Below are 15498 nucleotides of genomic sequence, written 5' to 3'. Positions count from 1 at the left end.
TTTGGATGAATATCAACTGCAATATAACCAATAAGATGCCAAGTGGTAAGCAGAAGTTTTTCAAGCACAAAAATATAACTATTTCAAATATCAAGCAATCTTAGCAATGTATTTTAAGGTATTTATGCCTCAAGCAAAAACTGTATTTTGTTTCACAAGGAATGTCAGTTGTTATTTCCTCTTTCAGTTGAACTTTTTCCACAATATTTCAGCCTCTTAAGCTTGAGGTACCTCCCTGGACCATATCACGTATCAGTTAGTACTGCTTAATTAACAACAGCCCCATATGAATCAGTGACAAAAATATTTTTTTTAGGAGTAACTTGTTTATTGTATTGATCACTTCGAAAATTAATGTGTTTTATCAACATAGACAACATGATAGGAATATCTTCCTACATTCCTCTGTGTGTATAAATTCATATTTAACGTATAATCTGAATGCTAAGAAAAAAAAAGCTGTTTACTGTTGTTTTAAACTCAAAACTACTCTTAGAAACAGCAAGCCAAATTTATTACTGTGATGTACAGTTTGCAATGAAAGTAATCTTTAGAACAGTAGATTGTCCCTTTGGTATCTGAAAAAGGCTTTTAGAAATCCTATTGATCAAGATGTCATTTATCGAAGATTATTTCTTATTTAAAATATGGAAGTCACCAATATCCTACATTTTTATAAATATGTAATTGTAAACAATAAAAGCATTGCTTTTCTCATCCCCACCCTAAAAAGATTATTCTGCATAGATTTAAAGACATTTATAAATTCCAAGACTATAACAGCTGCTTATCCAGTAAGAGTAAATGAATAAAGATGGCATTAGAAGTTTTCCAGTACAGAAGTCAATGATACCTACTACTGGAAATCCTATTAATATTTTCCTTTAAAATAAAGACTACAACACATGCTATGGTAGTGGGTCCTGAACACAGATGAAGGTCTGACTATCTGACAAAAATATCATTATTAGCAGTCTTCCAGAAGGTGTCATAAGTGTTATAGAACTTACAATGTTTTCATTTCAAATACTTGCAATAAACCCGATACATTATTCTGTACATACTAAAGCATTACACAGGCAAAATTGCCTATGTATTTATTTAGCATTTTGGGCAGGTTAGAACAATTTCCTACAGACACAAACATCATTCGATTTTCCTCCTTAGACGTTATATTCCCCACAAGGAGCACGTTACGATTTAAATATACCAAAATGAATAATCACAGTAAAATAGGGAAATCTATATTTTACCAATTCTATTATAATAAGCAAAAGGCTTAAATATATCCTTGTTGAGATATCTGTCAAATTTCTGGTTTTTGCCTACCTGGCAAGAGTACTGGTTCCAGTTTTTTAATCCTTGGTTCTGATGCTATATGGTCTTCAGCCTGAAGGGAAAAAAATTAGAATTTACTTAAGAACCAGAACTTCACAGTCAGACACAAGTCTGATCTATTTAGGCAAAAGAGAGAGCTCTTCTTTTAATTTAAAAAGCTGATCTTAAAGAGCTAGGATACAATCATAGCAATGGTTTTCTGTAAAGATATTAACATTTTAGTGTATATTTAGCTTTGTACCAGAATAATAATATAATATTTGAAGTGCTAATGCTTAACTAATTGTGTAACCGAGGCTATGACAAGTCACAGAACGAACAGAAAGCAATTTGGCTTGACATTCCATAAAGGCTCAAGTCCTACAAGAAGCTTTACACTGATACGGACACTCAAGTTTACACAAAACTCTACCAACTTTTAACATGAATGACTTTCCACCATAGGAAAAGTTTAAAAAAAAAAAAACAAGGCCAAGAACACATACACGCCTACTTGCATTCTAATTCCAAACCTTAAAAATAAAAATATTTCTATAAAAAGACTAGAACCTTCAGTGAAATAACCTTAATACCTATGGTTCTTACACTGACAGCAATATCACCATTTCCCAGAACTAGGAACACCCAGAACTACACTGCATCGACATTTCACTTTTACCAAGTAACTGTGAAAAAGGAAAAATGAGTCAACATGTCAAGCATGTTGTTAGAAGAGGTCCTGCCTTGTCTAAAATAAATAAATAAAAATCGCATTCTGTCGAGTGCACACCCAGACCACACAAAATTCCTGGTGGTTCTACTAAATATGCTTGATACCATAGACACTATATGTAGTATTCTACTGTATATACTTGATAGATATACTTGCTTTTCTTACTTATGCCATCAGCCACGCTTTAAATGTGAAATCACGGCTACAGCGAGAGCTTCATCCTTTGCATAACGCAGATAACGCTGTTCCCACCCAGCACAAAGAGGAAAGCGAGCCCGAACACCTGAAGCACTATTCATAACTTTCCAAAATAATCCCCCAGTGGCCAGCTTTAGTCAACTCAGGACTGTTTTCGGTAAATGCTCTGTTCCTTGACCAAAGTTCGGGCTTGTCAGCTGCACACGCTCACTTCGTGTTTGACCGCGGCTTCTCAGACCAGGCCAACAGGCTGCACTTCACACCGGTCTCACGGCTTTTGTCTCCCCGTGCGACGGGGGCTGCCCCGGGGCCCTCGGTAACCCCCAGGGAGCGCGGGCCGCCACCCTCGGGGCGAGCGGGGGAGAAGCTCGGGGCAGAGCCGCGGGCCCCGCTCCGGCCCAGCCGCGCCGGGAAGGCGGCCCCGGCGGCGGCACCGCGACCAGGGCCGAGGACGGGGCCTGGGCCGGGGGGGAAGGAAGAGCCGAGCAGATCGCTAGCGGAAATAAAACGGTGTTACCTGAGGCAGCGGCAGAAGGTAGGACTTAAAGGTGGGCTTGGGCTGCTTCAGAGAGAACATCGTCGCTGCCGGCGGGGACGCCGACGGGCGGGGACGGGGAGGGCGCAGCGGGCCGGGACGGGCCCGGGAGACCCCGTCCCCCGGGGGCAGGGTGCCGACGCCCGCCGGCTCAGGCCCGGCGCCCCGCAGCCACCCGGGGCTACGCTCCCAGTCACACGGCGGCGGCCCCGGCGGGAGGCGGCCCCCGCGCACCCTCCTTCCCCAAGGGAGGAGCCAGCCGCCTGGGCAGGCCCGGCCTGGGTCGGCCACAACCCCTCATGGAGCTCCCCGCGGCTCCCTCCGCCTCCCCGCGAGGGGGGCCGTCGACCGGCCCAGCGCCCCTCTACCGCCGGCAGCGGGCGGGCAGCGGTGACCCCGAAGGGCGGCGGGCTAAGGCGGACTCTACCGGCGCGGCCATTTTGGGGGGAGCGAGGGGCGGGGGAGCGGCCGCGTACGGCGGCGCGGAGGGCCCAAGCGGCCGCGGTCCGGTGGACGCTGTCAGCACGGCCCAGCAACCCAATCACTAACGTTGTGTCCACTTTTAGTGGGCGCTTCACGGAACGGCAGCTGCAGCGAGCGTTGCTGTCTCTGACCGCGCTGGCGGCGGGCTCGGGTTACCGTATCTTACTGACTCCCTGGAAGACCTCCCTCGCCTCGTCCCGCCGCGGGGGCGGGGCCTCCGAGGGCAGGCCGGGACCCTGCGGTGGGAGCACCGGCTCCGAGCTGCCGCTGGGCGACAGGCTGAAGGTCGGTTCTCTCCCTGTCCTGCCTGAGAGAAGAGCTATCACAAATACAGGGGCCTGCGTGGGGCATGTTACAGTGAGGGCTGAAGCAGAGGATTTCCATGGTTTGGCCTCTCAGCCACTGCGAGACTCTGAAACCTCCGCATGGGGCCTGCGAAAGCAGGTTTTTATCGCAACCCGGGGTTGTCTCAGATCAGCAGTAAAAATCCAGCTCCGTGAGGAGTCGACTACTGCTACCAGGTTCTTCTCGCTGTCACGTGTTACACAAGGCGTATCATGTTACAGCCGTGGCATGTATATGATCTATGGGTGAAGCGTCCAGGCTGCTACCGAAGGGCCACCCTCCTGGCTGGTTGCTGTAACTGTGCCAACTGCTGGAGGTGGATGCAGACCTAACACCCATGTAACTCCCTTAAGCTTTCCAGGTACTCATGGATTGCTCACTTGAGCTTCTCTAGAACATGAGAAGAATGCAGTCGCCCACCTAAACTGCCAAAATCTAACACTGGTATCGCTTCTGATAAGAAACTGGGAACTACTCACATTTGCTTAGTGGCCCTTGGCACCCTTAAAGGTCCATGTTGCAGGAGTTTAGGTGAGCACTGGCTGCGATGAGCTTGGCCGCCGCAGTGGAAATACTTCCTACAAGAAGCAACAGTTTGGATGCAAATGAGGTTTACTCAAGAGACGCAGAGTAGGACCAGACAGGTCTGCCAGCTGTGAGACCTAAGGAAAGGGGAGAGTTTGAGTTCTCCTGCTGGTGGTCCAAGTGCAAAGAAATTGGGTAAAACCAGCCAGGCCTCACCAGAATTTGAAGCCAGGTCTGGTGCATCGGGCAGGGTAAGAAGGGCTGCCAGTTCCTGTGCTAGCTGGTGCACCACAGTGATGGTTCCAGCCATGAGCCAAGCATAGGTCACTGCCAAGGCCCATGGGTTAGCGGCATGAGTGGAATGCCAGGACCTGCCAAAGTAACTGCTGATATTTGGACACTGCAGCCTCACCTTATTAAAAAGCACGGTTTTGGTCAGCATACTGTCATTTTTCTGTAACAGCTCACATGCAAGCTAACATCAGTAAGGGCCTGCTACAGCATAGTAGTGTTGTAATATCACCATGACATAAAGACAGCAGAGAACTAGAAGACTCCAGAAAAACAGACACATTTTTAGACACAAAATGACACATACAGCACCCAGCATCAGCTGCAGGGTCAAGGTCTCCCCTTACTATCATTAATAGGAAGCACATTACATGGCATTATAGCCCATGGGATTTTTTGGTGAACTCAAGGGGTGAATGTTCAATGAAAGAACAGACTTTAGGGCACAATCTGGATTCCACAATTTAGATGAGATGCCCCACTGATGCAGCAAGGAGATTTGTTTCAACAGGGAAGAGGGAAACAACCCACTGGCACCTGCCTACATTGAAGAAAGAAGTACCATGTGCATACATTTAAAGCTATTCAACAGTCCAGGGGAGAACACCAGCAAGCACCTCCATAACAATACACTACTCTTGGACTTGCAAGTGGAGAAGATAAAGACAATCCCATTGTGTTGTTTTTTTTTTTTTAAAACAAATGCACCTCCTTGCACAAGGGTCCTATCTTATTTGATGTTGGCAGACAGTTCCCTACTTTATCCTGTATTTTCACATGTATGATTTTTATTTTATGCTGCAGACATCATTGTCTAAGTGGCATTATTCAGCCTGATGCGGTCTCAGGCTCAGCCCATGTCCGTTTAGAGAGTGCACTGTGCTGCAGAAGGTGGTGGAATGCGGAGTGCCCGACAGTGCTGTGAGAGCAAGTCACAGCTCCTCTCCTGCTCATGACTTGCCCCCTTCACACGCTAAATCCCTTGGATGTTTGATAAGTGAGAAATACTGTGGGACTTGCCCTCATCTTTTATTCTTTAAAGTTTTTTGCTCATATTCAGAACATTGTTGAAAGGAAATTAAAATCAGAAAAGGGGAAGAGGAAGTGAGGGGGCAAGGAAGGCAGAAACTGCCCAAATCTGCTCGGCTTGAAATTACATATACAAATATTTGCCAGTGATATTAAAAATGACAATTATTTATGCAATGTCAGAGTTACAGGAGTATTTCTGCATCAGCACAGAGCCTTCTGAGGAATGGCTGCAAATGCAATCTTACGCTTGAGAGAATGAGCACAGGATAGCACAACTTTCCATTAAAGACTGCACTGACACATTTAAATTGCAGTGCCATTCTGAAAAGGTAGAAACAAAATCAAAACTAAGCTCTCAGTAAACACAAGATCACAAGATTTCTAAGGACTGTTGTTGGAACTGGTCACAAGTTGCCACTGGATGAGTTTTATGCCAGTGGGAGGAGAAAGCTGATTTGACAGAACGGAGTATTTTGGAAGAGCAAGTTAATTCTGTCACAGCTTGCAGTGCGATACAAGCAGGCAGTGCAGACAGGCAGAGCAGGATGGGCAAGTAGTGCAGGGTAGGCTGGTAGGGCAGGGCCAGCAAGGCAAGAGGGCAGGTAGGGTAGGTCAGGATAGGAAGGTAGGATGGGTGGGGGGAGGAGGGGGGCAGCAGGGGTAGGGCAGGCAGGGAAATCCTCTGGATCCCGACCTCTTTTTGGCAATGCAATGAACTGCCTGCCCATCTCCAGCCATCCCTGCTTGCCTCGCTCACTTTTTTCAAACAGTTTTGCTAAACTAGAGGTTTCTGAGAATGCCTTTGTTCTATAAGAACAGTCTTGAAAGAATGGCGGTAAGCTAGCTATGCAGCAAAGCCAGCTGACCTGAAAAGACTGCAGATGTCTATTTTTATTCTCTCTAATTTAAAAAAAAAAATAATTTTTCACTCAGCGGAGTTATTATCCTTGCCTCAACATTAAGTTATTCAGTGATAGCTCCTATGTGCTAGATTGACTGGGACCGTTACACTGTGTACTGTCATGGCCCTCCCAGAGCCAGCTTGGCCTGCTGTCCTGGTGGTATCACACCCTGCATGCTGTGTGGCAGTTTCCTGGAGCCTCTTTTTAGATACAGTGCAAATAGCTTGTAACATTGAAGATAATTATCTGCTTAGCTATGGCTATGGTGCATAACCTGCTGCATTTACTGCACATGAGATCAGGTATCTTCCTAAAAGTTCTGGTACAACCAGCGCTTCAGCTGTTACAAGACAGCTCTGTGGTTGGGGAAGCACTTTGGCTTGTGCAATGCGTGAGGGCTGGGGTTAAATCAAAACATTTTCATAACAGTCCCTTTTGATCTCTCAGCAGATTAGAGAATGGCTTTCATTAGACATGTTCAAGAACCGGTTAGATCACCATCTGCCACTGATGCTATTGACATTGCTGAACTTGCCTCAGTATAGATGATCTCTTCCAGGCCTGTATTTCTATGGCAACTTACGTCTTTTCATAGCTTTCTGAAGAATGGTTCAATTATGGGTTTGAACTCCAAGACACAGAAACATACGTGTTGTCTGATTTCAGAGCTGAGCTATGTGCCCAGAGCTACAGCAAGTATGTGGCAAGTCTGCAAGTCAAGTATTCACTGATAAAAGTCTGTTCTATTTTTCACTGAAAGCGTTACAGTTTATTGCTTTACCTGGACACCTCCCTACTTTTGCACTCAAAAGTTTGCCCACCCAAATTGCCTCAGCCTGCACTCAGAAGTGTGGGACTGTTGTTGGGGACTTGTGAGGAAGCCAGCCCTACAGGTCTGTATTAACTCTTACAGAAGAAAAACATTATGCCTTGAATTTATTAAGCCGTTGAAAAAAAAAATCTCTTTCCTGAGTGTCCTTGGTGAAGATCCAGCAGAATAATATTTAAAATGTAATTATTTACATAAAACAGCAATTTTGATAGTCTTGGCCGAAGATACACAAAAGATACAAAAAGTACACAAAGGTTTTAGTTTCTTGAAGTATGTCAGGAAAAAAGCCTCCTTCTCAAGGCACATCTGCAAAGTGGAAGTAGTATTGTCAGTGTGGAGATTTAATGGTGTTGAACTTCGCTATGTTACATAAGGGTACTTCTCTTGTTAATCATTATGTAGGTTTTGCCTAGAGTTGTTTGGAGCTATTTGTTGGTACAATGTTCCACCTTGGCTTGGGCTATTTTACATAGGTATTGTGATAGTGACTATCAGATTACCAGTACTCCCAAACTAGAATCCAATCTTTTTCCATGGCCATTTTTGAAGGCTGTTGGTCTGCTCAGACAATAGCTTGCTGAGCATAGCAGTCCAATTAGCCCAAGAAAAGGGAGATGCTTGCATCTAGAATCGTGCAGGATGAAGCACTGTGGTTTCATAGGAGTTTTAATGTTGTAGAGACAAAAGAGGAACAGGCAGATGAAATTATGTAACTCCTTTTTCAATAAGTTTAACACCAAGCAAAAGGTGGATACAGGCACTTAAACATTTTGGCTGAACAACTGCGAAGAGTAATTTAAAACCCATTATCAAGACATACCTTACATCCATTGTAAAGATACAGGGCATCAACCATAAATCACCACTCCGCCATAGCAAATTTTGTTTCTGCAGATAAGGCGAGAAGTTGAAAAAGGCAAAAGAAGATTGCAGTTTTAAGGAAATCTGTAGCTCTTGTCTCACTTCTCCCCAGGCTTGTGGTTTGTCAGCCTGCAATCCAGACTACTGCTGTGTGCTGTTTTTTGAGTATCACCCACCCCCCCGGACCCTGGCAGTTGAAATGGGCATTAAATGGCCATATCAACCAGGTCCTTACATCTGTTTTCTGTCTCAGGCTGGATCCCAATGTGGGATCAAAATCCACAATTAGGCTGAAATATTCAGCTCAGGTGACCACTGCATGCAGTAGAGCATTTATTTGCAGTGGCTGTAGTGAGAGGAGAACACCTCTAGGGCTTATGTAGCCTTGTAGCCCAGTAAATAGAGTATTGTCACTGCTAGTAACACACCACAGGCTTTATTCTGACTTTGTAAGGCCTCAGGACTGAGGCTTAGCATGACTGCTTTCTCTGAACTTGCCTTAACGTGCCTCAAGCTGTCCCTTCGTTTGTTTAGCTGTGAAAGCAATTTTTCTAATTGCTAATTTTCTAATTTTTAGGAAATTCAGGTGTAATTGTAGGATTCGAAGGCCAGTGAAGAAAAACAAGATATAAAGTTGGTAGCAAACATAAAAATGCCCCTAAGCAAGCAAAAAATAAGGAAAAAGAAACCAGCAACATCAACATCATGCTGACCCTAGCAAAGGACCTAGGATGCTGACAGCTGGTAATATTCTGTAACTACCTCCATTGCAGCCACTGACCATTAGACCCAGAGGATCAGTACAAATGTAAGCATTAACATTAAAAAAAAAAAGGGCTAGATAGCAGGAATTGTGCATATATCAATTTTACCGTATTGGGTTTTTTTCCTGTACTAGGATATTAGTATTCTTTTCTCTCCTGTCTTCTTGTCTCTCCTCTTTTGTAATTAGGGCTAGACTAATAATAATTCATATATTAGGTTGTTAAAATTTGTTGCACTAACAATAAATTCCTGACTTTACATAAAAGCTGTGTCTCCTTTTTGTTCATAAAAAGTTTTTGAGTGTAATACTAGTTCAACTAGAAGTGACCAGTCAGACAGGACAGTGGTTCAGAAGTGATATGCTGGCAATGACACTACTAAGTAAGACCCCAATGACATGTCCAAGTGCTGCTGTCACTCTGAAAACTCACCTCCTCCGTAGCAAGTGCTTAGCAGCAAACTGGCTTTGTGTCAGTGGGTTAACTACCCAGAACACCCGAAACAGGGCACAATCCTATGCATCTTGCAGATCTGATGAAATAATCCTGTGACATCTTTGGTCATGCACCCTCCTCAGGTTCCTGTTTTCTGACAAGGCCTTACAGATACTGGTATTCTTTTTATTTAGAAGGACAGATATGCAGTTTGCCAAAGATGACAGTCAAGCCCAGAACCTAGGAAATCATCCAAAGAAGTGGTATGGAGAAACCATAGTTGGAAGGTTTCAACGGCTACTTTAATTCATTACTAAGTAATATGGAAAATGGACTTTCTTGGTGCTCGGGTATTAAAATCCAGCATCTAAAATGGAAAGAATGACTCTGCAATAGGAGAGCCTTGCAAGAACAAAGTCAAGCTAGTCCCAGAATGATGCAATGTAAAAGGGGGGTAACTTGTAGAATCAGCTGGTATAGTTAAAAACCTGCCTATGCAACTACTACAATTAGTCACTGTGTTTAAAACATTTGCCTTGAGGGACAGGGAAATGTATGTACTGCAAGATACTGTAAGGTGCACAAACTTAAATTATGTCAGTGTAATGTCTCTGCATAGACATAGCCTTAGAGTACATACTCTTTAGGCTTGACCTGGTTCAATATAGGCAGAGCACATAATAAGAAATGATAAGTGGAATTCACAGTGATGCTGCTGTGGAGTCACCACATGCTTAGCAACAGGAGGGATGCATCTTTCTGAAAAGCAGAATTAAACATGCCTCTTCAGAAATGCAAATTCTGTGTTTGCATCCTTTCAGCCAGTATTCAAGAAAGCATGTAGGCAGACATGCAAATGTGTTGATTGTTATTCTGTTTAGTGTGCTCCAAATCTACCATCGGCCTTCTATGCACATACAGAGCCATATTTAAATCTTATTAAAATGGCTGTATGTCTAAAATAACTCTGCCAAGAACAGTGTAGTTACTTCATGTTTAATGGCAGAGAGGTTATAAATTCAGTTCTTCCTATGCAAGAGCACAGAAAACATTCGGGCCTTATAAAGAACTTTATGGAAAATTACTGGCAAATATTAAAAAAAGAAACCTTGCTTATAAAGTATTCAGCCCATGCACTGCATAAGAAGAAACAGATAAGTGAAGTGTTTTGATATCATTATAGTGAAAAATTTGTTATACTGAAATAATTTCACATCTTTTTAATGTGTTTCTTTATAAATATTTTCACACAAAGGGAGTAAATAAATACAAAGGTAATACAATTTTGTTTCAAATCTACATCTATCTGATAAATTTGTAATGTAAATGCTAAAAAATATAACTGGTCAAACAGAGCATGATTTAACACACATTTTAGAAAAACAACGTAACAAGGTATGCAACACACTGTATTTCATTCCACAATGTTGAACAAAATGCACACTGCTTTTTCAGCAAAGTGCTGAAAACCTGCATCCCTTTGTGTTCAGTAATAAATCAGTTTCTGGTGAGTGTACAGGCAAACAATAAAAAGGCATTGGCAAATTGGAGGCTATTTTTACCACACGTACAAAATGGCTATGTAGTTGCATAGAATGGTAACACAGAAGTAAACATGGCAGTGAAACAATTTCAAATGTCATTCTGTTTTTACAAAATGTCAGGTTCCCTAACGTTGAATAAAGGAGCAGCCTGCATGAAAAGCAAAATGTAAACACTGTTCTGACAACAGTGAAACCAGGAAACCTGCTAGTAAGACTAAGCTAGCAAAAATCCATAGTAAATGATGACTGAACTTTCAGAAATGTCTATGCAGTTGCCATGATCAGGCAGTATGGTAACAGTACTTCAAAGTATAAGTATGGATGGAGTATGAAAATATAATACAAACAATAAAAAGCTGATGCCATCAGTGCATTTGTAGAGTCTTCCATCAATCTCTGCATTTCAGAATGCTGTGAGCAGTATTATTAAGTGGGATACTGTGACCTACATACTGTAGAGCTGATAGTGGGGGAAAAAACAAAATGTTGTTGTTTCAAAATAGTATATTAATAAGTCCCAACGCATAAACTTTTGACCAGTATTCTGTGAACAAATAACAAGCCTTTAACTCATTTTCTTACTTGTCTGTTCAACGGTATGCATCCCCTGCAAAGAGAGGTGCTGAATATTTGGGAAAACAAAATCCCTAAAAAGTAACAGAGAAGAATGAGGCAAACAACATCATACCATTATGATGAAAACTATCAAAACCTAGTACTTAGAATGCCACTGGTGAGACAAGTGTGCTGGGAAACTGTAACTATAGATGTGGATTTCCAGTCTTAGTCACTGAGGGATAAAAACCACTTTTGCTATAGAGACCTTTTTTCCCTTTGACATTTGTTTTTGAAATTTACTCAAGAAAATGTATGGAATTTCTATTCTCATCTGGAAATTTCATACATTTCATACTGCTCCTAGAAGCTGTTCCTTGTTCCTCATGCATTGTCATAATGAAATTACAAAATGAAAGATTAATTTATCACAGTAGATTTGCTTCAAACACAAACTGGCTACATTCTGATCACCTGATCAGAAAACCTTTCCTGTTTTTGTTTTGTTTTGTTTTCCCTTGCAGGCATTTAAAAAAAAAAACAACAGATTTTTACTCTACATGGACTTCTATTGTAATCCCCATTTATACAAAACTCTAATGCAGACCTCGGATTCATGTTATTAAAATCTCCATATACTTCATATACTTAGGATCTCCCTAAACATTTTGAAACAATGGTCATTGCTTTTCAACAATTTAAGGCTGTCAGCATGCTTTTGGGGTGGGGACAGATATGATCCTGAAAGAAAGATTATGTCACTCAAGTTCAAGGATGGGTCAAGAATATGTCTACACATGGCTTTCCATGTCAGGTTTCTCCAAACACAACTGTATTTTGCCTCTCAGACCTATTTTAGTGGATGAAAATGGCTACGTTGTGCCTTTCTGAAAGAGGAGCTAAGAAGCATGCATGAAAGCAGAAGTGAAAGAGGGGACTGCATAATTTTTCCTTGCCTCCAACAATTTTGTTTGATCTGAAAAACACAATGGCCACAACGAAACCAGCTGCATAAGTAAAAATAAAAACTAAGGCTGGTTAAAAATTTGTTCAGTTTAAGAAGTCTTCTGATAAAAAAGAAGAAAAACCATTTTCTTAATTATTAGATTATAATATTGTCCTTCAAGAGCTTTTATAAAGAGCTTCTCCATAAATGAGCTTATGAGGGTGGTCAAAATGGAACAAAGAAAGCTCTGTACTGTTGGCATCTGTGGACTGTGTCTACTTTTTATCTGCCCTGAGAGAATATCTCGCTTTCACCTGACCCAGCAACCATTTATTTCAGAACAGAACATGTATTTATTAAGTTTAAAATGAAAAGAAACAAATATATGCAAAATTCTTCTTTGGAAATTAATTTTAAAATCCATAATTTGTTCAAATAATCATGCTGCTTTCTTGACTGTCAATAAAACAGGAGCCATAAGCCACTTTAACATTCAGTTTCTGTGGATGCATTTTCTTGCATAGCTTTCTGTTCTTCTGTTGCACTGCCAAATGCTACCACCAAATTAGTTACGCTGCTGGCATGTCTTGGTCTATTTAATTTGTCCTTTACAGACCTGGCTTTCCGAGAATGGCTATGCAAACTCTTCGACCGCACTGATGGGAACCCAGAAGTCCTTTCTGGCTTTACTGATAATAAATTCTCTTTCTCAGCCCTGACAGTGGGAGACATAGAGGTGTAAGATGCACTCATACCTGCTTCACCAACATCACTGTCATCATCTGTCTCCATCTGTAACTGTTTCTGCTCTGCTTGCCTTTCTGCTTCAGAGGTAAAACCAGGATATTCTGGAGGACGTTCTTGAGAAAGTTGCTGCTGAACTTCATATTTCCACTCTGTGGCCCACTGTTCAACTGTAGAAGGGTACACCTGATCTGTGATGGTACTATACTCTGTGGTCCAGTTGTTAACTCCTCCAACCAGCTTCCCACCCTGTGCCATTATAAAGCTCCTTGACTTCATCATAGTGGTTTGACAAGCACTGAATGTTTCAGGAGGAAAATAATGTATTGCTTTAGATTTGTCCAAGGGATAAGAGATGGTTGCTTCTAACTTGGTACGTTCTACTTTTAACTGAGTGTTCTGAAAATCTGATCTTGGTACTGACTGTCTGTTTGTAACAGCATCCATCTGGTCTATATTTTGAGGAACAATTCCACCACTCTTGAAAATCCCCTGTGTTTCATCCCCAAAACCACCTGAACTAGAATGGGCTCTGGAAATGTTCTGGGCAATTTCTAATGTAGATTTACTGCAATCTGCTGTGGTGACTGCATTAGCACTAGAGGTATAATGGAGATTGGTGTGGTGTTCTGGAACCAGCATCCTTGGCTCTGCTCCATCTTCTTTGGTACCAACAGAATGGGCTTTTTTACGCAATCCCATTGCTGGCGACATAGGAGTGGTACTGTCATCATATGTTAACTCATCGCCACTGACATGGTGTCTGTACATGCTGTAGCCATCAGAGCTGTTAACACTGCTTTGCCTTAGGAGATATGTAGCATCACACTCAGATGAAGCCCGTGAACGTGTATACGTCAGCTCAGATTTGTCGATACCTGCGAGTTTCTCAAGAGCATTCACCATTCGACCAGATAGCTCTTCCAACTGAGAGAGTCGAAGGTCAACTGTTTGAAGAGAAGCTTTCATAAAATGTTCTCTTTCATTCACTTCTTCTAGCCTCATAGACATATTTTCAACTCTGTTGGGTATAAAAGAGGAAGCAGAGAACAGAAGGTGTGGAATGGCACAGTAACATGTTTAGGCACCCAGCTACTGATTTCTTCATAAGGCAGAATTTTGTGCTATGTATCATGCATCATTCTTTTTTCCTATGTGTAGCACCAAAAGCACGTGCATTTTCTTGTTATCTATGCCTTCCATACACCATATGAGAGGGCTATTTGAACTTTGCCCTTAATTACATGCCAGAAGAGTAACAAAGGTACAGCCCTTAGGGACAGCCTACTGCTAATATTTCTGAGTGTGCCACCCACTTCACATTCAGTTGTTCTCTTTCACTGTGAAGCATCAATTAATTACATGAAAAATACTTTCTAATTACATGCTTAAAATAGCATCAAGACCTGTTGTAGAACAGGTTTGTAGCTGTATAAGAGAGAACATATGCCAGTGTGTATGGGATTACTTTAGCTCTTGAAATACCTTTCAATTATGTATCAGCTGAAGAGAGTGCAATTATTGTGTAGTTCAATTAAAGTGATACTTTTTTCCATTTTCTCTTATCATTTATTTTACAATGGAAGTGATGGTACCACAAGAATGTGTATAAAAGTAATGCATTAGAATGTGACTTAGAGATCATACACTAGTAAATCAACTGTGGAAATTAACATTCTTTTGCTCTCACACACAAAAGATGATGAAGCATCTGGAGCAAGAAGCCGTGATAAATAAGCAAATCTGCTTTGTGGCCATAGACTATAGTAAATCAGTGAGGCTTACCAGCCCTGCTTTATTCTCTGCCACAATACCTAGGATTTTGACAAATTGCCATGGATAAATAGTGCGATAGAAACTACTAGAATACACATAGCAGATTTCATTTACTCCTCTATTCTCAGACTTCACATATAATAGTGCAAGATGTTCAGTGCTTCCTTTCAAGAGAAAGATGTTTATCTGTTAAAGAATTACATGGCTCACAGAACTACTTCATAAGAAATGTTAAAAGGAAGCTAGACAGACAGACAGATGATAGATAGACAGACAGACAAATAGATATGGAGTAGTTCATCATTAGAATACTGTGAGGTAGATTAAGGTGAAAGAGTGTTTAAACTGTGTATCATTTTCATTACGGGGAGAATTTTTCACCATCCTTTGACTTAGAACTACTAACAGAATAGGCAGAGCCATTGGGAACAGTCCTGCCAAATGACTTGGTAAAAAGGTGCTGCTGCCATTATCACTGTGTGCTTACACCGCAGTATGCAAACGTTACTTAGTCCTTCAGAATAGCTTAATGATTTACCTGTGAATATTCCCTGTCTTTTAAATGGGGAACTTCGTACTGAAAAGCTAAAAATCTTGTTCAAAGCTTCCAAGACAATCTGTGGCAGAGAGTAAAATTCAGCACCTGAGAGTGCTGGACCCCAGCATAAACCATAGGTCCA

General features: G+C 41.9%; 2 protein-coding genes and 1 long non-coding RNA gene across 6 annotated transcripts in view; 1 reads left to right on the top strand and 2 right to left on the bottom strand.

Annotated features, from left to right (window-relative positions):
- MTMR10 (myotubularin related protein 10) overlaps nt 1-3417 on the bottom strand; it is a 40786-nt gene extending 37369 nt beyond the window's left edge. The window contains exons 1-2 of one of the 2 annotated variants that reach the window (XM_075100148.1): nt 2766-3417; nt 1330-1390 (exon numbers count right to left, since the gene is read on the bottom strand). In XM_075100148.1, the coding sequence (XP_074956249.1) occupies nt 1330-1390; nt 2766-2825 (121 nt within the window). In that variant the 5' untranslated portion in view covers nt 2826-3417. Of the gene's footprint in view, nt 1-1329; nt 1391-2215; nt 2235-2765 lie in introns of those variants that run through there. The other variant, XM_075100149.1, reaches the window with a different exon arrangement.
- LOC142060249 (uncharacterized) overlaps nt 2447-15498 on the top strand; it is a 37424-nt gene continuing 24372 nt past the window's right edge. For all 3 annotated transcript variants that reach the window (XR_012661673.1, XR_012661672.1, XR_012661671.1), the window contains exon 1: nt 2447-2783. This is a non-coding gene — a long non-coding RNA (uncharacterized LOC142060249). The remainder of the gene's footprint in view (nt 2784-15498) is intronic.
- The window catches only part of TRPM1 (transient receptor potential cation channel subfamily M member 1), a 54094-nt gene continuing 43109 nt past the window's right edge, over nt 4514-15498 (bottom strand). Inside the window, exon 25 of the mRNA XM_075100156.1 lies at nt 4514-14063. Coding sequence (XP_074956257.1) covers nt 12785-14063 — 1279 coding nt within the window. The 3' untranslated portion in view covers nt 4514-12784. The remainder of the gene's footprint in view (nt 14064-15498) is intronic.

Source organism: Phalacrocorax aristotelis, chromosome 7 (assembly GCF_949628215.1).
Source record: "Phalacrocorax aristotelis chromosome 7, bGulAri2.1, whole genome shotgun sequence".
NCBI classification, from domain to species: domain Eukaryota; kingdom Metazoa; phylum Chordata; class Aves; order Suliformes; family Phalacrocoracidae; genus Phalacrocorax; species Phalacrocorax aristotelis.
This window is presented reverse-complemented; position numbering and strand designations above follow the sequence as displayed.